This window comes from Leopardus geoffroyi, chromosome B3 (genome assembly GCF_018350155.1).
Source record: "Leopardus geoffroyi isolate Oge1 chromosome B3, O.geoffroyi_Oge1_pat1.0, whole genome shotgun sequence".
Classification (NCBI taxonomy): Eukaryota; Metazoa; Chordata; class Mammalia; order Carnivora; family Felidae; genus Leopardus; species Leopardus geoffroyi.
In genome coordinates this window covers 54,780,293-54,806,272 of record NC_059337.1, presented here as the reverse complement: position 1 = coordinate 54,806,272, position 25,980 = coordinate 54,780,293, and the positions used below count along the sequence as shown (strand labels likewise).

Below are 25,980 nucleotides of genomic sequence, written 5' to 3'. Positions count from 1 at the left end.
AATATGGTGGATTAGTAGGGGAATGAGACGTTGACATCATATATTCATTTGTTTATGCATTCATTCAATATTCATTTATCAACGAATAGTTTAGGTATTAGAGATGCAGGAGTGAACAGAAACATTGTCCCTCACCTCATGGAGCTGAGACAAATGGGGGAGATCAGTATTGTTATTATTATTATTTTAAAATATAATTTATTGTCAAGTTATCTAACATACATTGCATACAGTGTGTTCATGGCTTTGGGAGTAGATTCCCATGATTCATTGCTTGCATACAACACCCAGTGCTCATCCCAACAAGTGCCCTCCTCAATGCCCGTCACCCATTTTCCCCTCTCCCCTACCCCCCCCCCCCCCCGTCAACCCTCAGTTTGTTCTCTGTATTTGAGTCTCTTATGATTTGCCTCCCTCTCTGTTTGAAACTATTTTTGGAGGGGAGACCAACATTAAACAAACGTATCTTTACACAGATTGTGGTAAATACTATGACAGGAACAGACTATGAGAAAGAAAACCAGGAAGGACTCAATTTATATGGGGAGTGGTAGTTTTAGGAAAGGCCTTGTGGAGTAAGTCAAGATGTGGAAGCTGAGCAGGAGGTGGCAGGCAAAAATGACCTGGTTTAATTTTTTTTTTAACATTTATTTATTTTTGAGAGACAGAGAGAAACAGTGAACAAGCAGTGGAGGGGCAGGGAGAGAGGGAGACACAGAATGTGAAGCAGGCTCTAGGCCCTGAGCTGTCAGTACAGAGCCTGATGCAGCGCTCGAACCCATGAACTGTGAGATCATGACCTGAGTTGAAGTCAGACGCTTAACCGACTGAGCCACCCAGGCGCCCCAAAAATGACCTGGTTTGAATAGTATATGCCACATATTAACAAAAAACCCAGAATATTCCACCATGTTTTGAAAAGCTAAAACTTCAGCAATAGATATAAGTAATATACAGGGGCTCCTGGGTGGCCCAGTCAGTTAAGAATCCAACTCTTGATTTCAGCTCAGATGAGGATCACGGTTCATGAGCTCAAGCCCCACATCGGGCTCTGCACTGATAGCATGGAGGCTGCTTGGGATTCTTTCTCTCTCTAACTCTCTCTCTCCTTTCTCTGCCCCTCACTCTCTCTCTCTCTCTCTCTCAAAAGAATTAATAAGCATTAAAAAAATAAAAAAAATATAAGTAATATACAAATCCTCCTAAAAGAAGTGGAAGGAAAGACTCGTGAGGTGAAAAGGGAAAGTGAGCAGAGCTGTCATCTAAGGCACAGGTGGTCAGGACAGTGATTGATGTTGCAAGTTGCTGTTTGGTCCAACGGCAGAGAGTCGATTTCCCACCTTGCAAAGCAGCCAGGGCCTATCCTTACCAGTATCTCTTGGAAACTATCTGTATTTTTCTCCTGTTCTCTCTACCCGCCACCCCCCTCACCACCCCATAGACAACATTAGTGTCTCTTGTTCCATGTGTTGGCAGGGTGTAAAGTGGATGTATTTTGTAAAAAGTTACCTTACTAATTGGAAACATCTCCTGGGCTAGGTTGGTTCCTCTTCCATTAGAAATTATTTGCCCTGTAGTGCCTGGGTGGCTCAGTCTGTTATGTGTCTGACTCTTGATTTTGGTCCAGATCATGATATCACAGTTGATGAGTTTGAGCCTCCCATCAGGCTCTGCGCTGATGGTGTGGAGTCTGCTTGGAATTCTCTCTTCAATGCGTGCGTTCTCTCACATGCTCTCTCTTTCTCAAAATAAATAAATAAACTTAAAAAAAAAGAAATTATTTGCCGTTCCTCTGAAACCTTAGGCCAAGAGCTTGCTAAACCATTGTTTGACATTTCTATACTTACATTCAGCAGAATGCTTATATGCAATATCATTTCCATATTGTTTCTATTTTCATCTTAGTCTTTTGTTGAACACAGTGTTTATAACATTTATAATTTAAGGGAGTGTCAGAAATGACTACATGTAGGGACCCAACAAGGAGTGAAAATCTAGAGAAAGAGATTGCAATCAGACATTTATTTTCCAATGGACAAGGTTTTTGTTTTTGTTTGTTTGTTTTTTTTTCCCTTTATTACAATTTAATCAATTAACAGCTGAAATTGTATCTGTAGTCATTATTAGGTTTAATTGCTGAGAAATATGTTGTGTCTTTTTAACTGGGGAAAATGTATCAAATTTTTCTATAGCCTTTTTACTTTCCAAGAGCAAAGACTTTATAATCATAAAATAATAAAAAGCCAAATCAAAAATAGTATATATTTTATATATTTTATGTTTTTTTAAATTATTTTATGTTTTATATAATATTTTACATACTCTATTATGGTTGACTTATTAATTATATATTATCTAATATAATTATGTTATTAATTATTACATTACATCATATTATATATTTTTATTTATTTATTTTTTACATTTTATTTTTTTTAATTTACATCCAAATTAGTTAGCATATAGTGCAACAATGATTTCAGGAGTAGATTCCTTAATGCCCCTTATCCATTTAGCCCATCCCCCTCCCACACCCCTTCTAGTAACCCTCTGTTCTCCATATTTATGAGTCTCTTATGCTTTGTCCCCCTCCCTGTTTTTATATTACTTTTGTTTCCCTTCCCCTATGTTCATCTGTTTTGTCTCTTAAAGTCCTCATGTGAGTGAAGTCATATGATGTTGTCTTTCTCTGACTAACTAATTTCACTTAGCATAATACATACCCTCCAGTTCCATCCATGTAGTTGCAAATGGCAAGATTTCATTCTTTTTGATTGCCAAGTAATACTCCATTATATGTGTGTGTGTGTGTGTGTGTGTGTGTGTGTATGTATACACATATATATACCACATCTTCTTTATCCATTCATCCATCGATGGGCATTTGGGCTGTTTCCATACTTTGGCTATTGTTGATAGTGCTGCTATAAACACGGGGGGGCATGTGTCCCTTCAAAATAGCACGCCTGTATCCCTTGGATAAATACCTAGTAGTGCAATTGCTGGGTTGTAGGGTAGTTCTATTTTTAGTTTTTTGAGGAACCTCCATACTGTTTTCCAGAGTGGCAGCACCAGCTTGCATTCTCACAATGGACAAGTTTTTTTTTAGTCAGTTTTTCTGCCCTTTGGATCAGGCTGTCCTTGGACTGGTGATCTTCCCTTGGCAATATTTTGTGAAGCAAGCAGGAGTTCCTTGCTTCACAAGGAGTCGCAGCAGAGTCCCCGGGGCTTCTGTTTTTATCTGCATCTTGTTGAACACAATATTTATAGTATTTTTTGTAGGGCTTGAACCCATGAATCGTGAGATCATGATCTGAGCTGAAATCAAGAATCGAATGCTCAACCAACTGAGCCACCCAGGTGCCCCTCCTTCTTTTTAATGGCCCGGGAGAAGACAAGTGTCTTCTTTTTTCCTTTTCTTTTTTAGTGACGTATAGTTGATATACAATGTCATATTAGTTTCAGGTGTACAACATAGTGATTAACAACTCTGTACATTATGCTGTGCTCACAAGCGTAGCTACCATTTGTCATTGTACAAGACTCTAAGAACACTGTTAACTGTATTCCCTATCATGTACCTTTCGTCTCCATGACGTATTCATTCCATAACTGTATCTCCCACTCCCCTTCACCAATTTTCCCATCCCCCACTCCCTTCCCTCTGGCAACTATCAGTTTGTTCTCTGTACTCATAGGTCTATTTCTCCTTTTGCTATTAGAGTCTTTCAAAGTTTGAAGGCAGTTCTCCTGGTTTCTCTTACTCTTTCTTTGGGTGACATATCGACTATTCTTTTAACTATTCCTTCAAGAATGTGGTTACTGGACCTCATTGCTATTTTTACTTCCCCTTCTTAGAATGTACTATTGTTTTCATTGCCCCTCGTGACATGACTATTCCACCTGATGCCTGTTATGTCTCAAGTTTTTCTTTTATTTGTTCCAAGTGCCTATTTACTTCATTTTGAAAAAAATCTTAAGAATTATGTGACCAAGAATCTTTATTCAATAAGGGTATTAAATTAGGAATAGAAAACTAGGGCAAAGGAAAGAAGAGTGAAAATATACCTGTTAATGACTGCTCATTACTTCATGTAATTGTCAAAACTGTTACTTGATGTGTAATTGTGTTTTGTTTAATAATATTTACTGAGATTCCTGGAAGCCAAAGTAAACAAGGAAACATAGGAAGTTATACAGGTCTTGTGACCAGAACAGAGAAATCATATCAGTTCTTCAAAAGAGGCTATGTTTTCCCTGGGGGTATTAAATTCCAAAAAGTGTTTCTTATGTGGATTCTTTATAGCACACAAAATATAATGAAAATGACCTCTCCATCAATCTCAAATGCAACAGTGATATTCATATGACTACATGACTGCTTCTTATTCTGACCTTTGGTAGATGCTTTTGGCATAACATTTGAGCACAACTCAGTAAAATCAATTTAATTCCCTTGTAAAAACGCTTTTAACACTCTCTACCATTTCCTGATGCTAAAGATTCTTCATACTCCATGTCATAGTCTTTGTGAATTGAATATTGTACACATAGGACGCTTTCTCCAAGGCAAATGTATACACTGAGTTATGGATTTGGTTGATTTTGATTATGGTCCATGGCACTTATTTTTTTGTCTTTGGTTTGGGTTGATTTCTGTACCATTGGAGTCATACTAAGAAAGCTAACAAGTGTTACTTTTAACAATTATGATTATGCTGGGTAGTAAATCATACTTAATGCCCCAGTCTCTTCTTTACCTTCCTCCCAAGAGTCCAGATTGGTTTACAGTCAGAATTCCTGCAGTTTGGACCTTGAGGGTGGGACAGGACTGTGCTGCTCAAAACTCTATGAAGAACCTTCCCCCGGGGTGGGAATGGGAGCGTCCCTTTGACCACGGGAAGGGACGTGCAGTTCCAGGAAACACTTGCCAAACCACAGAGATTGCAGGCCTACTGCCCATCCATTATTATCATCATTATTTAACATCTTTCAAAGGTCAGAGCCAAAATAAATGGTCTGTCAGCCAAGTGAGCGACACCAGCCTTTACCACAGGCATTGGAGGCCCTTTTGGTATTTAGTAGCAGTGACTTGGGTCATATTCTTGTCTGATTCCATCAGACTGGCTGGGTTTCTGCCTTCTGCTGTCTTGCCACAACTTTTTTTTTTTTTTTTTTTTTTGGCAGTTCTCCCCACCCCCATCCATGCCCCCGCCAGCCCAGCCCAGTAATAGTTACTTGGTATGTGTTTGCTGCTCTTTCTTTCTTTCTTTCTTTCTTTCTTTCTTTCTTTCTTTTTTAGAATTAAACAAAGGGATTGAATTAATTGTGCTAGTGAGTGATAAAATATGCAGGGAGGGCTTTTGGGGGCTCCTGAATTTTGGGTTCTGGTCCATCTCTGAAATTCTGCTCCCCCTGGGGATAAAGAATAGTATTGTGGTCAAAAGTGTGGAGCCAAAACTCTGAGTTCAAATCCTGACTCTGCCACTTACTAGCTGAATAATCTTGGGCAATTTACTTAACTTCTCTATGTTTCAGTTTCCTCATTATAAAATGGATTTAGTAATAAAAACCTCCCTCATGGATTTGAAATTTGATAGTACATGAAAAGTGCTTGGAGCAGTGTCTGTCTCAATGTGTTAGCTGCTATTATTATTAGGCTGCAGAAATCATACCAAGGTGTCAGCCTTATACTGAGATCACTGTAGGTTGAGGCTGTTTGGGAGGGAGGTACTTGGGATTGTATTTGGAGATGGATAATGGGAAAGTACCTAAACCCCTCAAGACCCAGACCATCCAGCAAGATGGATTTTTTTTTCTTGAGGATAAAATGGAGTGAAATTATGATGACTCAGAAGTGTCTGCATCCTAGGGCTCATGGCCCACTTCATTGTTCATTCCAACAGAAGGAATGATCAGTCCAGGTATGCATAAATTTTGCTCCATCTGCTTACCAGGGCCCAGCATCCAGGCAGAACCTCTGTTGCCTGAAGCAGGGGAACAAGGTAGCCTCATAGACTTTGAACCGGAGTGCTCAGGCTCTGAATCTTAGGTTAGCTTATTGACCTTTTTTGAGTCTCAGTTTCTTTCTCTATAAAATAGCAATTATAATTCCGACATTTCAAGGTAGTTTTGGAGACTAAATAACATGACACTTGTAAAATACCCTGCATAGTGTCTGGCCTTAAAAGACATTTGATTTGTTGGCTTCCTTCCCTTTCTTCTTCTCATTCTTCCCTGTCAGCTAACTTTATTAAGAAAGCCTCAGTGTAGGAAGTAATTTAGAGGAGTGCTTTCAAATTTAATGTGGGATGGAGGGGATTCTTGTTAAGCTACATATGCTGATTCAGCAGGTCTGGAGTAGTAGGGCCTGAGTCTGTGCATCTAATCAGTCCCCGGGTGACACCAATCTTGTGTCTCAGGCCCCCATAGTAGCACAGCTCTCTAATTCCTCCCTTTGCATCTCATTATTATCTTTTAGATTCGTGTTAGTATTTTAATAGTCTTACCACACACATATGCTTATCTAGGATCATCATTTGGAGAAATAGCAAAGGTTGCATGTTACCGTGCACCTCAGAGTGTTTTCCCTCATCCAGCACAGGCAGCAATGGTTGAGGTCCAGAAGAAACCTAGCATAGGCATTTTATCAGGATCCCCATGGACCTGGGATCCCAAACTGTTTTACATAAAATACTGGGTTCCTGTCTGTTGACAGTCTCCTTTCTGAATCTGGGTCCCTCCATAATGTAGATGGCAGGGAGGGAGTTGACTTAAAGACTGCTTTTGCCCTCACTGAGCACCTCAGATATTTTTAGAGCCATGCACTCCAACTACTAGCCTTCTCCAGGTTCGATAGGTTATGTTCTCTCCAATGTACACAGATGGAGGAGACTACTTTGGCTCTTTTTTATTTTTTGTGTGTGATACACACTTGTGAGTGCTTGGTGCATATTCTTTGACTGATTCTAGAGATTTTAGCAGGTTTTTCAGATTTACTTTTGAGAACCCTCCTCACTGTTGTTTCTTTGTAGTATCAGAGCTTTTAAATATTTGACCTCCTTCTTTTTTCTTCCCTGCATTATTTACTGGAACTTCTTTACTCCGAACTACCAGGATCAGATGCATCTGCTGTGCGCATTTTGGGAACTGGCCCTCATTGTCCTCAGGCAACTTTGCTTGAAGTAAAAAAATGCAAAAGTGACTAATCTCCTTGAGTTACAAACCTTTGAGTTAGAGATGTGAAGAAGAAATAATAATAGCCTCCTTTTTTTTTTTTTAATTAAAACAAGACTATTTTTTCTTTTCTTTCCTTTTTTTTTTAAATTTAAGAACACTACAAAGTGTCCAACTTAGAGCTTGGTCATCGGCCACATTACAAAACGAACCAAGGCTACATCAGTCTTTTAGGCTTACCTTGGTGCTATTTCATGAAGAGTTTCTCCTACTTGGCTCAGCTCTGCCTAATAGGTTTGCCAGTTTGGGGAACACTTTGAAAATAGCCCCAGCTAAGAAGCCAGGCATTTTGAAAGTTAAGATGGAGAAGTATTGCAGGCGGAAAAATAGGGAACATATTTGATGTAAAGAAAAGTCAGTGGGGCCATTAATATTTCCATCTTATCTAGATATATCAGTCAGGGTCATAATAGAAAACAGATGGCACAGTCCATAATTAAGGACAATTTACAAAGGTATAGGTGTAGGGGAAACCTAGGACTAGTGGTGAGTTGTTACTGCCCTTGAGCCTGAAAGTGACCTTGGCAGGGAGGGATCCAACCTCACTATTCTTCTTCCACACTTTCAATTTCCCATTTCTTGCCAGAGCTCTCTGTTGGAAGAACCCAATGGGAAGCAGAGTGCATAAGAGTATCTTGTTATAGTTTATTCTGGGCAGCCTCCTGGAGCAGATAGCAGGGTGGAGGTGGGTGGACAGATGACCTATAGGGTCAAACAGAAGTAAACAACTCTTACACTTTCTTTTGAAGGACTTGTTCACCTGAAGGCAGTATCAATATTGTGAGGTCCTAGAGGGAAGACACTGGCCTTCCCATTTATCTGTGGGATACTGTTTAAGGGATCGTTGAGTGAATGAATGGGGCTGTTCATTTCCTTCCTTTCTCTCTCTCTCTTTTAAGTTTATCCATTTTGAGATAGAGATAGAGATAGAGATAGAGAGAACAACAAGAGCAGGGGAGGGGCAGAGAGAGAAGGAAAGAGTGAGAATCCCAAGTAGGCTCTGCACTATCAGTGTAGAGCCTGATGTGGGGCTCAAACTCATGAACTGTGAGATCATGACCTGAGCCGAAACCAAGAGTCCGATGCTTAACTGACTGAGCCACCCAGGTGTCCCTCTTTCCTTTCTCTTGACTTGCACTTGGGGTGGCCAACAATAGCTGGATGATGCTGTCTTGGTTAGGGTCTTGTGTTCTGAATAGAGAGGCTTCTCATAGTCACAGCTAACTGACTCAAAGAGATTAACACTTCCTGTCTATGTGATTATTTTACTTTTAACAATATCATTAGTAAAACTGTTAAATGAAGGTAGAGTTTACTGCATTAATATCTTGAGTCTTTTTGTATTAACATTGTTTTTACAAGTATCCAGATTTAGCTAGGCAATGCATTCATGAATCTTTAGCTCATCTCAGTGAATATTAAATCTAACCCTGTTATTTCTCCTCTCACCAGTGCCCCACTGGCCCACAGATGGGTAAACTGTTTAATTTGGGAACCCATGTGACTTTTGATTCTTTCCCAGGCTGCTTCAAGAGAAGAACACAAAAAGGAATAAATTAACTTCATTAACTATCTGCAGTAGCTTTAAAAGAAGGTCTCTGGGTAATGCCAGTTTTCTTTTAACTGTCCATAGAGCAGGAGTCAAAATAGAAATGAATTTATTGGCTACAAACTTTAGAAAACTTCCTCATGCAGTCAAATTGTCATCCCTAAAGATTCTCAGACATTAGTATTTTGCAGGAAGGGATAGAGCTAAATGCCACAAGTGACTAGTTTGGAGGTACCTGGGGTTCCTGAAGTACTCAGGTGTAAGAGCAGAAGAGAACACATTGTTAGGGAGAGGAATGAGTCCCTTTTCACTTAGTGCTTTACTATTCTTGTCTAAGGGTTCTCAGGGTGTGCGTGCATGTGTGTGCGTGTGTGTGCGTGTGTGTGTGTGTGTGTGTGTGTGTGGTGTGGGGAGATATAAGAAGTGGGGGAGCCTCAGAATCCCTTAGACATCCATGAAAAAGATGACTTTATCCTTTGCTAAATAGAATTGGGTCCTCAAATTCCATATGATCGTTCTTTGAAATTCTGATGGGTTTCTTTCCATACACTTTTGTTAATGAGTTTTTGACAGATCCTTCTTATTCTCATGAAATCTATTGATATTTTATGTATTTCAAATCTGAATGGATTGTTGATTTAATTCTCTGCAAGGATCATAACTCTTGGAGGACTTTTTTATAGTTCTGCTTCCGGGTCCCCAAAGACAGAAAAGGCATGGCTGGCTCACATGAACCCCTCACATCACCCAGAGTGACAGGCATTCTCTGCTCCCATTAAACCCCCTGCTGTTAAGGTCCCTCCATTAATGGGTTTCTGAGTTTGGGTCATGCCATCTCTGGCTAAGGCTATGGACCTACAGAAGCATGCAATTTTTTTCCTTAATCAGGATTTGAGATTTAAAAATAACTTTTGTTTCTAGTTTCTTCACATGTCATAACCATTTTGGATTTGACCTTTTTGCTTTTTGTATGGGGGTGAAGGACTAGAGCCACTGGAAAAGCTGCCTGTAGGCCTGCAGTTGGAGTTTCCACTATAGGCATGTTTTGTTTGGCAGGAAGGCAGGGCCCTTCACTCTACCCCTTCGCCTGCCACCATTAGACTGAACTGCTTCAAATGGAGCACACACTCTCCTGTTTGCCTCAGGCCACATTACTCCCTATTGCTGAATTCATTCTAGGCATATCCAGAAACTTTTATGTTCTCTCTTTTCCCAAACATTTTTTTAAAAAAACTTTATTTATTTATTTTTGAGAGAGAGAGAGAGAGAGAGAGAGAGAGAGAGAGAGAGAGAGAGAGAGAATGAGCAGAGGAGGGGACAGAGAAAGAGGAGGGTAGAGAATCCCAAGCAGGGTCTGTGCTGATACCAGAGAGAAGACTGATGCAGGGCTCGAACTCACGAACCATGAGATCATGACCTGAGTTGAAGTTGGAAACTTAACTGACTGAGCCACCAAGGCACTCCATCTTTCCTAGACACTTTAAAAAATAGTTCTGTGTTCCATAATAATTATACCTGTCTTTACTTTTGACTTGGGACTGAGCTACTTGTGTAAATCAAATGATTCCTTAGTCGTCCTGTACAAATAACAAAATTAACAATTGTATGGTTCTTTAGAGCTTACGAGGCATTTTTATTTAATTTATTGGATCATCACAATAATCCCATGGCTAGAGAGGTGGGTATTTTTCTCCATATTATGGATGGGAGGTTATATAGCATAGTGATTAAGAGTACAGGCTTTGGAGTTAGACAATTTGAGTTTGAATTTCACCTTTTGTAATTACTAGCATAGTCTCAGCTAATAAATGTACACAGTTTCCTCAACTGTCGAATGGGTATATACTATCTATCTTGTAGGGTCATTATAAGAAGTAAATAATTAATTCATACAAAGTAATTAGAACCATGCCTGGCATATAGCAAGTGCTCAATAAATGTTAACTGCTAAAAATATTATTGTTATTATTAATAGCACATGAAAAAATGGAAACTTGAAAAAGTTGTGAAATCTAAAGTCACAACAGCTAGTTGGCAGGAGCGTTGGGGCTTTAATCAAGATTGAGAAATGTCTGGTACTGGCTTCTTTCCTCCATATTTACTACTGATTTCCTCATGTGTTCTGAGGGGACTATAAAGTGAATCATCTTTTCTTTCATCTTTCAGCTTCCTTATCTTCATTTTCTTTTGTTTACTCACCTTTAGAACTCTTGGGCATCATCTGTCCAGTCATGGGATCCATCTGTCAGAATTCAGCAAGGTGTAGGGATGTCCACATCCCTGCAGGTGGACTCTCCTTGACACAGAGCTGCTGGAGATGTCTGGGGTCCCTCTGAATTCTGTCCAGATAGATAGCCTGGAAAAATTAACATCCTACTTAAAGTAAAAGTATCCTATTGTTGCCACACAGCAAATATTTTAGAAAACAATCAATAAGCATATATTTCTCCATGCTTCAGTTTCTTTCTTCTTAAGAGCAAGAATACTTAAATTTAGTGATCTCATTTGTCATTCACATCCCTTTGAGGTAGTGAAAAATAGGTTAAATTATCTCCAGGGGGGTGGGGCCAGGAGAAGGGTAATGAAGTCCAGTGTGAAAAGAACACAGGCTATGAAGTCAGGCAGATGAGGTTCAAATGGCTGTTTCATTTTCTGCTATGTCTCCAAGTCCCATTTTCCTCATCTATAAGGAGGATAAGCAGAGGACTGTGTGGAGGCTTAAAGGAGATACTGTTCACCAAAGAGATAATGCCAGGTACTTAGCAGGTAAATATGGCTGTTATTGGGGAGGTGACTTTTCACACTGGCCAAGGGTCACAGTGGGGAGCTCAGAGAAAGGGGATGCCATAGTGGGAATAATATTTGAGGAAGACTATGATGGAGGAAGATTTAAGTGGTCAGCCCAGTGACTTGGCCATATCAGGTAATCGGCAAGCTGGGTATTGACTGGAAATAGGATTTATATGAGAGAAGACAGGAAGTAATATCAGTTTGCACAAATGTGTGAGATGGTCATGGAGACAAATCTAATTGGAAAAGAGTGGTAGACCATATGATTTCATATGCAAATTGGTTGCACATTTTAGAAGGCTTTGAAATGCCAGATTGAGGAGCTTGAACTTATTTCATTAAGGAAATAATGAACTTATTTCATTATTCCAATAGGAAGCCATTGGACATTCTTAAACACATATTTTGACATATTCAATTTTGGTTAGAACTGTGTTTGTGTATTGGGCCTCTTCATCATGGTTGGAGGAAGATGTGTCTGGTTAGACGATGCTAGTTCTGATTTTTACATTTAATGGAAATGCCACAGAGACAGCATTTCTTTTGGACTGGAAGATAAAGTTGGATGACACCACTTTGGCTGTGTGGAGACTAGACTAGTCCACTGTGGGGGAGACAAAGGAAGACGAAGGGAGACATGAATGAGTACCCATATGAGATTTTTGGTGATACTAGTCTAGAGAGGGATGGAGCAAATAGAAACATGGAAGAAACTGCTTTCCCTATTTGTTTTTTGTTTTTATAAGAGATAGTGGGTGTTTTTAAAGTTTATTTATTTATTTTGAGAGAGACAGTATGTGCACGCACGCTGGGGGGAGGGGCAGAGAGAAAGAGAGAGAGAGAATGAGAATCCCAAGCAGGCTCTGTGCCGAGAGCAGTTCAATGCAGGGCTTGAACTCACAAACTGTGAAATCATGACCTGAGCTGAAATCAAGAGTCAGACGCTCAACCGACTGAGCGACCCAGGTGCCTTTGTGGAATCTCTTATGGATAGCAAATACATGGCATGCACAGTCTATTTCTAATTCGATCCCACTGCAAATGTTAATTGATCTTGGTATGTTTTCCTATTGAGCTCAATGGTAGTCTTAGAGTCCTTGTTAACACAATGTTTCAGGCAGCTTTTATCAATTTATCAGAGTTGGCACTGGAATTCAAACCTATCTGTCATGTCTGGAGTAAGAAATGAATGAGAAATAGATTATGGCTATACTCACAGTACAAATCAATTCTTACTTTTCCAGGTGGAACTTGCGGAAATCTGTGCCAAGAGCGAGCGTTATATTGGCACTGAAGGAGGAGGGATGGACCAGTCCATATCATTTCTTGCAGAAGAAGGAACTGTAGGTGACGTTAAGCTATTTGGAAATATCAACTAGGCAAAGTTCCAATGGAGAGGAAGGCCCTGAGATCTTCCACATCCTTGGTTCTGGGCCACCAATTCTATCAGGTTCTATTGTAAATGGTATTTCTCAATTGCTTTGTAATTCAAGGCTGCTATCAGTTCACCTATTATGGTTCATGTTGATCACCTCTTTCTTAGGCTTCCAGAACCATACTTCAAGTCTGTTTTTCTCTTGTGTCTACTTTTTTCTCCCTTCTATTTCTTTTCATTGTTAAATGAGATTTCTCAACTCCTTGGTTGTTGAGACCTCCTTTCCCGCTCTCGTCCCAAATCACTTCATCTCATGGCATTTTCATAATCTCTTGTTGGTTTTAAACCCAAATGTTAACTTCTCTTACCACATATATTCACAACCCCTCTTTTTATAATTTACACTTTGGTATCATTTTTCTCTGTCAACATTTTTGGGGCTTCAGTGGCGGGGAAAAGAATGTTGATGGTAAGCCAGAGATGAATTCCTTAGCTGCATACCACTTCCCCTTGGCTATCAACTCCCTTAGGCAGAGTAGAGGTTTTGGTTGTTGCCCATAAACCCATTTCCAAAGTAGAAGCAGACATTTCTTTAAAACCTTTTCTTAGTTTTTCATCAGATTCCTACAGGCTTGGCTATTTTCCAAGAATACCTGGATTTCTTCTTACTAAGAATATTTATTATTGATTTCTCTAAGCCAAAGACATGAAGCATGAGAAAATGTGGTTTATGTTGAGAACATACTCTGGGTGTTTGGGATGAGACCTGACAAGCATAGATGATGGCAAGAGTCCTGATGTTAATGTAAGTTAGCTATAGAGTCTGAACAAAGTCCAGTGTCTTTGAGCTTACAAAACACTTCATGACCTGGCCCTTGCTTTACCTCTCCAGCCTACCCTGTCACCAATCTTCAACCCTCCAACTTTGAGCTCCAGCCAAATTTCAATACACAAATCCCTATTAACACCTCATGTTTTTTGCCTCTGAACTTGCATATGCTCTTCCCTCTCTTTGATATCCCATTTGGGTCAAGAAATCCTCTGTCTGCCCTAGTTTTGCTCATCCTTTAAGACTCAGTTTAGATTTCCCTTTTTTCAAAGGAGCCTACACTAGGTGATCAGATGCTTCAACTATGTGTCTATAAAGCTCCCTGCACTTTGCTACCACTGTAACACAACCTAGAAATGTATTCGTCTACTTGATTGTCTTTCCTGCTAGATTGTGAGCTCTTACGAAGGCAGAGACAATGTCTGTCTTGTTCACTGTTGTATCTCCAGTGCCTCATACAGTGCCTGGAAGTCAATAAATAATATTTGAATCGAATGAGTGCATTTTTAGGAAAAATGTTTGCTAAGGTAAATAAATACATAAATTATTTAACATTTTCTGAATTCTAATACATTATATCTCACCTGTCATTTTTCTTTCAATAGGCCAAGTTGATAGAATTTAGTCCTCTGAGGGCAACTGATGTGAAACTCCCAAGTGGAGCAGTGTTTGTGATTGCCAACAGTTGTGTGGAAATGAATAAGGCAGCAACTTCACACTTCAATATCAGAGTGATGGAGTGTCGGCTGGCTGCAAAGGTATGAACTTGGCACACTAGTGGAACCTGGAGTAGGCTTTCCCTTGTCCTTTTTTTCCTTTTTCCCTGCTACTTTGTCTCTTTCCCTAAAGTTTAGGGCAACATTCTTAGTGCAGCAATATTTTAAATGATAATCTTTGGGTAGAGAGCAATCTGATTCCAAACTCAGGAGATAAATAAACCTATAGGTGTGCCCTGCAACCTCTAGGCATTTGGAAGCTATGTGAACTTCACAGTTGAGTCTTCTAGGGTGGCATGGGGAGAAGAAGAGAGTTTATATCTGTGAAGCACAGGCTGTGGGTTAGGTATGGGTGGAGAAAGGTAGTTGGAGGTGACTGATGGGAAGTGACCATAACTGATCTTGTTTCCTCAACAAATGTGATGGTAACCCCAACACCTGCTGCTGTCAGATGCACCATTTTTGTGGCAGCGGGCCATCACTGGTCACTCTAAAAAAACAGACTCGCTGTAATGCTCCTGTGCCCAAAAGACTTTTACATGTCTGCAAAGGAAACACAAACCAGCAGGGAGTTTTGGGAGTTCTCTGTTCCATAGTTTAGAAGAATCTTGCCAGTCAAGCCTTAAATCTACTTAGGAAGTATTTATTGAATACCTGTTGTATGCCTAGGAGCATGAAGATACACAGAGAGATATAAGACATAAGAATAGAGAGAGTAGAGTGGAGAGTTAAAATTAGAGGGATGTGAAATTAGAGTTAAAAGTAGAGGAAATGGTTAGTATGTGATCAGGTATGGTATGTAAGCAGGTGCTCCAAAAATGACGCAGAAATGAAATGTTATGGAGGATCCAGAAAGGTACATGGTATGACCAGAAACGTGGAGAGAATTAAGGCCTGGAGCTGGGGAGTGGGTTCTGGCTTAGGAGGTGTACTGTGCTTTCTCCTAGTTAGAATGAGGGCTTAGAAATTTAAGTTTGATCAGATAATTCCCCTGCTTAACACCTTTCAAATTTTTTTATTTCATTGGAATAAAGTAAAAAGTCCTGGAGAGCCTTGCCCAGGATCTGATGCCTGTGCACTTCATCCTCTTCCTGTCTTAGCATCCCCCACTCCCATTACACTCCGGTTATAATGCTCCTTCCCACCCCAGGGACTTTGCACATGCCCAGAATGCTCTTCCCCTTGCCTTCTTTGAAGTCTCAGCCTAAATGTCCCCCAGGGAAGCTTTCCTTGACTTTCTTACTCCCAGACTAAGGTTAAGTCTCCCTTCAAATTTCATTGTACGTACACTTCTCAGTTATGGAATTTATCACCATTGTTTAATGTCTGTCTCCTCCTTTTGATACAATTTTATCGGGAGCCAGGACTGCATCCATCTTGCTAACTCATGTATCTCTCTAATGCCTGGCATTGTGCTTAGGCCAAAATAGGCACAGGATAAACATTTGCCGAATAAATGAATAACTCCCTGTGTTACCTGCCCTGTCATATGTATTTTGGTCAATTTCACAATATTTTACCAGTGCATATTGGACGAGCTACTGTGGAGAAAGTACCTTACAGCTACTGTGTAAGGTTCAGTTATCCCTGTGACTGACTCGCCACTTCACCCTCCTCCCACCACCTGAAGTTGTGAAGTTAGGGGAAGTTGAGATACAATGAGCCAGAAAAATAAAAGGTGCTTTTTTTCTGGAAAATTTTAGCATTAATATTTTTTTAAAAATCATGGTTTAAATGTTTTAAATTTGGAATTTACTCATTCAGATAATTTCTAAAATTTGTGTAAAAGCAATGTTTTAATATCAAACTTCACAGTATCTGATCCGTGCATATATGAGAAGTAGTGCAGTAAACTTTTCAATATCAAAGCGTCAATGACAGTGAAGTTTTTTTTTCCTTTAGGACAACAAGCTTCCTCTTTCAGGAGGTGGAAGAAATTCGTGTCTTATTTATTTGAGGGTTTATTCTTGCTGACTTTACTTTGAGATTGATGAGTAAGTGTAGTCTTCCTGAGGAGACTTCATGCACACACAACTTTGTTTTCAAAGTTTCATCGTGAAATGAGGTGTCCTCTACGAGATCTACAGCTACAACGAGTATGAGATGTGAAATGGGTTCCTGTTGTGACTCCTCCCTTCCCAAGATGCAAGGGGAGAGAGGAGCGCAGGCATGGGGCTGAGTCTCCAGTGGAAGTTGTCAGAATGGGGAAATGTCTGAGAGTTAACTGGAAAAAAAGCCATCTCTCTTGGAAGCAGCAGTGGCTGAAAAACCTTACTCCACTGCAAAACCTCTTGTTCTTGAGGATATCTTCTGAGTTGATAGCTCCACATGCGTCTTAGAGGTACTCTGGTCAGGGAAACTGGCATCTGAATTTTGCTTTTTGTCCCCTACTCCTCCCAATTGGTATATGCTCTGAATTTGTCTCTCTTTTAAAATATGGAAGAAAGACAAGTGAAAGACTTTATCAAGATGAAAAATGTTTCCTGAATCATGTTGCTGCAGATCAGTAGAATCTGAGATTCTGTACAAAAGGGAAGTAAAGATAAAACTGCTAATATGATCTTGATGTTAAGAATACACTTTTGCCTGGGAATCTAGGCTGAGATTTTACTAAGCACATTTTCCTTCTAACATGGTTCCATTCTCTTATTCACATGTGGATGAATATAATATTTGTTTGGAAATGGTCTCATTAGATTAGGAAAGAAACCTCCCACGTGAAAAGGTAAAGAAAGTTGTCTTAATTTGGGTAAACTTTCTGTTTTCAGACGGTAAAAGTGTCTGAATGACTAATGACTAATCAGAATAGCTTCAAAAATGAGACTGATCAGACAGAGCTCTCTGCAGCAAAACTGTAATGAATGACACTCATTTTCCCACTGCTCGCAGCTCTCCAAGCTCCTCTTCGGAAAATGAGTGCCTTTTGTATCTGCTTAACACGGGGAATTAACACGGGGAAGTACACTGAACCAACAAAGATGGTTTTTCTTTGTTTGGCTTTAACATCGATAGTTTCTTCTATCCTCAAGTCTCCTTTCTGTCTCTCTTTCTCTTTCTCCCTCCCCCTCTCCTTACTAGCTCCTCTAGTAGCTTCCAAAAACTAAATGATGCAGATTCACTGAAAGTCAGAGTCTGGTAGAGCCATTTGAACTAAAATTAAAAACATTTCAAAGCAAACTCAGTAGAGATTTATAATTACTACTTGCGTAAGGGATACTTTTAAGTGAAGCACATTTTTATGTTCTTAAATTAACAAAGTGGCCAGAAATCTTTCATGAGCACAAAATTTTTCAGATTTTACACACATTCAGTGGCTTAAACCTTTCCAGAAATGTTTTATGTCTATAAAAGAGAGCATCCCTTAATTATATTGGGGGATAAAATGTGTGATGCTGATAATAAGCATTATGGGAAGTCAGAAAGGGAAGAGAAATTATTCCATTGCTTTTGCATACCCCGAGCTCCTTGTGGCAACATGTGAAGCAATGAAGGAGAGAGTTTCATGTGGTCCTTTGGCACTTGAAGGAAATTTTACAACGTGACTCTTTACAGAGCCTGTCTGGTCAGGGGCCATCACTCGCCCGGTGTTTTAGCTCCTACCACTTAATGGTCAATATGGAACTTATTCTCTGTCTAGTGATAGAATGTGAGAGGTGGGCATCATCTCAGGGCTCTGACAGTTTTCTTGAATTTCAGTGGAGAAAAACCAAATACCCAAGAACGTGGCCGGTCTCGCTCAGCACTGTTGATTCAGTAGAACACACTCTGCCAAGACTCTAGTGTGGAGCATTCCCGGAATGGTCGGACCACACTGCAGGGTAGAGGACGCTCATATTGGGGAACAGGGGCAATGTGTTCAGTGGAATCAGGTTGTGGCAGGGACTTCAGTGCCACGCTAAAGATCAACTAGGCTTGGTCATGGAAGCATGGGGAGTCATTGCTGTTAGCAAGGTTTTAGAAGTACGAACCTGGCAGCAGGTTGAAGAGAAGCGGGGATGGGATAAAAAGGGAGGGGTATGAAAGAGGCTGTGCCTGAACCTGGTAAAGGTTGGGCATAAAGCTCTCTGTGATTGGGTTTCTGTCTTTCTTTTGGCATGGTATTTTCCCTGACCACCCTCCCCACTCCTGTTATGTCAAATGTCCTTTTATGTGTTAAATGCCTTCTTTCCACATCCTGCATTTGTCCATTATCGCAGTTTATGGCAATTAGATGAAGTGCTTCACTGTGTAATTCTTGTTTAACACCTCTCTTCTCTGGTAGACTGAGACCTCCCTGTGGTCAGGCACCGTGTGTGCCTGTGAATAAACACTGTTGTCTGCCTAGGGCCTGGGGAGTAGTGAGCACTCAGCAAGTGCTCCTTGCATGCAGGCAAGCGTGAATAAAGGAAACGTGTTGAGTTGATAAGGACTGCAGTTTTAAGCCGAAATGATGGGTGGAAAGCCTAGCTCTGCCACTGGTGGGTGGGTTTAGGGAAGGTTGGGTGGAAGGTGGCTGGAAAGTGAGAGGCAGTGAAATTTCCCATGGAATTTTCTTGTAAGTGGTTAGAAATTTGAGCATGGAATATAACTTTTGGTTAGGGGGAGAACCTTCAGATCTATTTGTTTGGAGATAACAGTTGAAACCAAGAGCTAAGTTCAGTTTGCTGAAGGAAAGAGTGTGGCAAGAAAAGATCAGAAGGTCGGGGGTTAAACTTGGAAGGTGACTTCAATGAGATAATGAAAGGGGAAAAATGAGTCATGGAAGGAAATGAGGCAGGGACCAGAGAGGTGAGAAACCAGGAAAACTCAGTGCTATAGAAGCCAATGAAACAGGAAATTTGAAGAAGGTAGGGACTGACGAGTGCCAGAAACCACTGACTTATTAGGACTTTTTAAAGGGACTGAGAAAACTCCAGGGGCTTTGGGAGTGGCTTGGGAGGTAAGAAAAACCTTTGGGAGGCCATATTCCTTAACTGGAGTTTGGTATGGGAAGAGTGGGAGAAATGAAGAGTGGTAGCTTTAGGAATAAAGATTTTAAGACAGGAAACATCTGTGTATGTTTGAAGGCATGGGAGAAGGTGTCAGGTAGGTGAGAACTACTAGAGAGGCAGGGGAACATGGGGAGGGAAGGAAAACCATAGTGCCCTCTTGGGCACCTCCAAGGTGCTAGGTGTTTTTAGTGTTATCTTACTTAATCTTCATGGTAGCTTGTGAAGTAGACATCAAGTGAGCCATGTTACATACTGGGAGTTTTGGGCCAAGGTAGCTTGTGACCTGTTTTAAGTAAGCACAGGAGTCCAGTTCTGTCCTCATCTCAGCTCTTTCCATTGTGCCCCCTATGAATTAGGTGTGAGTGGGATCCAGAGCGTGATGTTTGGGGATGCCTTTTTTCTAAAAAAAAAAAAAAGGCAGGATGTGTTGAGGGTGTGGTGAGAACTGTGGTAGATACGTCTGCACAGTTGTGCAGGTTTCTTCGGCTTTCTCCTGTGGCCTGAAACCTGCTATGGAGCGCAGGCAGTGCGGATCACTAACACTGCGCAGGGTCATTGTGGTTCTGTGTTGGTGGTGGTTATGAGTGCAATGTGCACACGGAAGTCACCACCTGCCACGGAATACTGGAGAACAGCTCTGTGTAGTTGGAAGCGGGTAAGGGAGAGATACGCAAAAAATGAAAAGGATTCACAATAAAACATCTGTGTACGATCCCACTTATGTTGAGCTATATGTGTGCAGGTATCCATAACATTTGGAGAAATATATGATAGGATGATTATGAAAATGGTGGTTGGTAGTTGTCTCGTTGGGATAACTACAGATGATTTATTGTACTTTGCTTTTTTTTTTTTTTTTTTTGTACTTTGAACTGTTTGTGTTCTTTGAAATTTTAAAAATAAGCATGTGTGATTTATGTAACCCGAAACAAAACAACACAGCTGCTTTTGTTGTATGGAAGATAGCTTGTTGAATGGAGTGTTTTTAGAGGTAACTAAGGGAAGGGATTAGAAATTCTAGCCTTTTGCTGACCAGGTGAAGAGGAGACTTGGTACCTTTCCCACTGATTTGTTAGTACTGCTGAATGCAATGGGAAAGTCAAGGAGAGGTGGATTCTGACAGTCAGGCTCCTGAAATAGAACCCATATCTTACCACTCTCCCAGCACACTCTCTGACAGCAAGCTCCAGCAACTCTCCAGGACTGAGGGCTTTTTCTGTCTGTAGCAGAGCTCTGAGTATGCACCTGACACAACCTGGAAGTGCTAGGGAAGTAGCTTGCAAGTAGCCCTCACAGGATGATGGATGAGAGTTAGTGGGTAAATATCCCAGCTTTCTTGCCCACAGGCAGGGCACATCTGAGGTTTTTACATACAGGCTCCAGAGGGCCTGCTGGGCCCGGCCTCACCTGTCTGTATCAGTACACCTTGCACTGGCTTCTGTTCCTGTCTCACTTTCTACTCCTCTACCAGCATCTTGCAATCATCCTTTCTGCTAAATACTTGCCTTAGGGCCTGCTTCTGAGAGACACCAACCTGAGACAGGATCCTAGCACCCTTTATCTGCTTCTTTCCATGACTGTGGACAAAACACTTGTTGCCTGCTTTCTTGCCCACCGAGCATGGAACAAGCTCAGGAGCCTCCCACAAGTGGTATCTGATACGAAGACTTAGTACTTGCAGCGGTGCAAAGAAAGTGCTAGATGTTGACAAAGAACTGCTTTCTCCTATTTCCCCACCCTGCTGCAAGTGAGGAACTTGTGACGAAATGACCCATAGCCCTGACTCATAGCCCTGACTCACAACTGTGAAGTAGGCCAATCACCAGGGCCTCAAGTGGCAAATTCCTTCATGAAGTTCTGTCTTTGAGCAACAGTGATCTTACCCATCCCCTTCCTTCATCTGCAAGTCACATCTTTCTGTTTCCTGAGCCAGATTCCAAAGGGCTTAAGCAGCTTTCCTATTTTACTCCTACGACACAGCACGCTGTTCAGTGGCTCATGGCCATGCTGCTGTTGTTAATTCAAATACGTATCAAATTGGCCATGTGGACCCAACAGCAAACTGGGATATTCTTGGAGTGAATGCTAACTTTTGTATGCTAGTGCCTATGTCTATGGAAGAAAAGCACACATGGAGGCTGCCTTAAAAAAACAACCTTGTAGGCAGCAGCAGGCATCCCTCCCAGACTTTCTCTTCACACATCCCTGGCCCAGTTTCCTTGGTTCAAGTGCCTGAGGCAATGTGACTTGTCCAAGTGAGCCCAGGGATGGAAACTTGAAGACTGTTGTTTACTAAAAGGTCCTTAGGAAGAGCCCACAGTCATCACTCGGGGGCCATCTTTTTTTATGTTTCCTTTTCCTTCCTTTTTTTTTTTTTTTTTTTTTATGGAACACATCTATCAAAGTGTTTTTAAATCACTGGAATGTTCATTTCTAGCATAAATCTTAGTTTGTGCTTAGAAATGCATTCATAGGGCTTGAATGGCAATTTGAACTAGTGTAAGCAACACCGTGTAGATGTTGGCCGTGACTCACTGAGAATGTGGCCTTGAGAAAGCAAGAAAGAGTTAGAGGATCAGGGTTTAATTTCTAGCTCTGTTTCTTACTAGTTAGATGACTTTGGACAAGTCACTTAGTCTCACCTCTTAAATAGAGTAATAACACCCATCTCATAAGGCTGTTGAAGATTAAAAGAAATAAAAAGCACATTTTAAATCATATACAGGTATAATTACTTCTGTTTGCTTCATTGCTTATTTTGGCTGGATTTGGATCTGTGTTTCAAGAAAGTATCATTCTAGGAGATTATCAACTTAAGCTCTTTTTCTGTATAATATAAATATATTGTTCTATGTATGTCTTTGTAAGTTTTCTCAAACAAATTTGGCAATACATTGGAATATAGACCATGGATGAATGAATTAAATAAAAGAGCAAATCCATGGAGGTATCAAATCTAGCACTGCTCAAATGCTAACTAAATGTTCTAAGCAAACAAAGTCAGAAGGAAAGGTCTTAGCTTTAGTCCTTGCTTTACAAATGGTACCATGTTCTGTGAAATAATTGAACAGAAAAATAGAATTCTTTTTCTCTTTTCCCAGTTCTGCCTTAAAATCATTAACTCCTTTCAAATGTATTAGCCAGAGTTTTAAAAAGAGGACTAATGAATATAAGAACTTCTGTTATTAACATTCTTCAGAAGTGAGTGGCCCTAACCAAAGTTCAATGGTCTTTTGGTAAACCCTGCTTCCTGTCTAAAAGAAAGCAAATCAAATTATCAGCATAATAGAAGAGTAAATCAGATGCACATTTTCCTGAAGACTAGTTTCCCCTTCTTTTACTTGCTTCTTTTTGCTGTTTGTATTGTCTGCACCTGCCTCACACTAAAGGAATGAATTTTATAGACCTTAGGATGAGAGATATCTTCACTCTTTTGATTGTCTCCTGCTCTGAAGGGCTGCGAGTGGTCTGGGGAGAATGAAACACATTCTGGATTGAGGTGCCCATAAGTGGACCTGGTTACAACGATTTGGTTTGTACTTAACCCTCTCCATCAGACTAAGGGATGCCTCAGGGTGCAGTTGGAAGCCACACTCTTCCCTTGAGGGTGGAGAAGCATACAGCACTAGTTCTACCAGCGATCTAATGAAGTGGTTTTTCATAAGGTCACCAATGAGGTTTTCATTTAAAATCTGGGACTTTACTCCAAATGCCCAGATACTTAAATTCATTAGCCATTTTCAAAGAGGCATGTGGTAAACAGGAAGTGCTCTAATGAAATCGGGCATACAGTGTCCACCTCAGGACCCAGGTCACATGAGAATTGAGTAGCTTTCTGTAAACTTTATAGAGAGTGGTGTATTAGGGATGAACTGAATAGGGATAAAAGAAAAAAATCATTCCAAGAAATAGCCCTGAGGGAAAGTGGTAGCAGGCAAAAAAAAAAAAACACAAAAAAACAAAAAACAAAAAACAAAAAAACAAAAAAAAATCAGTGGGATATTAGGAATTTTAAGGAAAAATATTTAACTAGCCTGCGAGTGTCACACAAGCATGTTTAATTCCAAACATATGAATCCAGTGTGCATTTTCAAGCAATGATGGGAAATGTGGATAGGTTGAATAGGAAAAAAAAAATCAAAAACAAAAACCCAACAGCTTAAAGTTGAATTTGGCTAATTAAAATAGCACCTATCAGTTTCTGAAATGAAAGATAACCATTATCTTGGTTTGAACTTACAGCTCCTGGCAAAGTACAAAGGCTTGCAATGGGATAAAATACTGCGGCTAGAGGAGGTGCAGGCCAAACTAGGGGTCAGTCTGGAAGAAATGCTCGGGATCGTGGAAGACGCCCTTCACCCTGAACCCTATAGCCCTGAGGAGGTCTGCAGGTGTTTGGGAATTAGCCTGCAGGAGCTTCGAACCCAAGTTCTGAGTCCAAACACTCAAGACGGTGAGTCTGCTGAAGAAAGTTAAGAACATGGATTGTTCCCATACTCACAGCTGGAAAGATTACAATTTTCCCATGGATTTGACTGATTTAGAAGCATGCCTGAGGGTACTTGGAGAATGTGTATGTTTTGTCAAACTTAACTATCTAGATGCTTGGCTCCATTAAATCCATTCATTCATTCATCAACAAATGTCTCCTGATCTGCTATATGCCAGGTATTCTGGTGAGGCAAAGGTGAATAAAACAAGGTTCCTGCCCTTGAGAAGTTCCTATTTCAGTAAGCTTTTCTTTTTTTCTTCTGTCCATTTTCTTGGTTATTATATTATTTACATAAAAAGGTCTAGGTTAGAACAGTGCTTATAACTGCTGAGACACGCCCTGGGACACCAGAAAGTCTTCCCTGCTTAGGTTGAAATTTGTTGCCCACTTTAGTGTGAAAGTTTTTTCTGTTTGCCTGCTGCTTTCAAGAGATCTTGTTTTCACGCTGATAATATCAGATCCCTGAGATGAAGGCCAGGTAAAGGTTGGAGGTGCACTGGGGCGGCTTCTCTTCCTAGAAGCAAAGGTTATCTATCTGTGGAAAGTCAATACCAGTGGTGCAGGTGGGGCAGGGACATCTAGCTAAGATCCAACCATTTCTGGAGGTAGAGTTGGGTTGGGAGCTTGTAAAGATCAGCCTCAGAGCCCCATTTCAGTTCAGTTCAGTACCTAAGCTGCTTAACATGGATGTTAAATTTCTCCTCAATTTGGCCTGTGTTCTGTCCTGTCTCCCTTTCGAGCCCATACACGTACACTTGTATAGTGTTGTCTTGGCTGGACCATTCCACTTACTAATTGCATCTTGGTCTTGCCTCTGGACCTTTAATCCTAAACATCACTGCCCTTTTCTGACTAGAGCTTTCCTTTTTTCTGAAATGCGGTTCCTATCTAAAAAGTTCAATATAATTCTTATCTCTTCTGGATCCTTCTCAATCCACAGCTTGTTCTCTTTCTCTGTATCTATGTTCCTTTTTCTCTATATCTGCCTGTCTTTCCAACCTCTCTCTATCTCAGCATTTAAAGAATAAGTTAATTTCCCAGAAAACCTTGGAAAACACAAAAGATAATTTCCTAATCAGAGTATGTGCCTTTCTATTTATGTATATGTATTTAAAAATTTCCCCCCAAAGAATAAGGATTTGATTGTTTTTATAAAAATGATGCATGCTTAATCTTACCCCTTCATCTAAAATAACTTCCCTACTGGCATGCCTGCAATGCTTTCAATAATTTACTTATGTTTTGTTTGTACTCAGTAAATCTATGTTGAATGAATGAATCCATTTTGTAATTCTATCACCCTCAAAGGATTTCTTTCTCTTTTGCTATTGGAATAAGTAAGTCAAAAAACAAAACAAAACAAAACAAAACAAAAATATGAACATAAATTAGTCTGTGGGGTTCTAGAATCTCCTAGATTAATGTCACTTGAGTTACTTTCTGAATCCAGCCATCTAACTTCAGTCAGATTTCCAGCCGAATTCTCTTGGCACACTTAGCTTTAACTTTAGGGATCAAGATCCTTTTGTATCTTTGCCTTGTTTCTTCTGAGTTTGTGCTTTGGTTGGTCTAAGACCTTAAGCCAATGCTTCTCTTAACCCTTTAGAAAATAAGATTCTTACTAAATGTTGGGCTGCATTAGATCGTATGAGTTGGCGCCGTAGAGAACTCTGGAGGGTGCCTCTGCCTTTTATTCCAGGACATTCACTTTAATAACGTGCTTAGTTTTGACTAGAACTAACTTTTCTCATCATGGAGATCCATGCCTTCCCAAAGGCACGTGGACTCCAATGTTTGCTTTCTGCCAAAATTGCTTCCTTTACCTGGATATGAGTGTGAGTTGGGAGATGTTGACTGTGAGGTTACAGCACAGAGAGAGATGTTTACAATCAAACTGTAGCTTGCAGCCTTTGCTAAACCAGCCAGACTTCCAAAGCCCCATGTACAATTGTTGTTTTCTCTTTCCAAATTTCTAATAATTAGATTTGGAAATGCTCAGAGGCCATTAAAATTAAACACACAA

At 40.4% G+C, this 25,980-nt stretch overlaps 1 protein-coding gene across 3 annotated transcripts in view; it reads left to right on the top strand.

Moving 5' to 3' along the window:
* Window positions 1-25,980, top strand: part of GALK2 (galactokinase 2) — a 146,024-nt gene that overhangs the window by 76,735 nt on the left and 43,309 nt on the right. For all 3 annotated transcript variants that reach the window (XM_045449790.1, XM_045449789.1, XM_045449788.1), the window contains exons 6-8: window positions 12,820-12,918; window positions 14,385-14,537; window positions 23,708-23,918. In XM_045449790.1, the coding sequence (XP_045305746.1) occupies window positions 12,820-12,918; window positions 14,385-14,537; window positions 23,708-23,918 (463 nt within the window). The remainder of the gene's footprint in view (window positions 1-12,819; window positions 12,919-14,384; window positions 14,538-23,707; window positions 23,919-25,980) is intronic.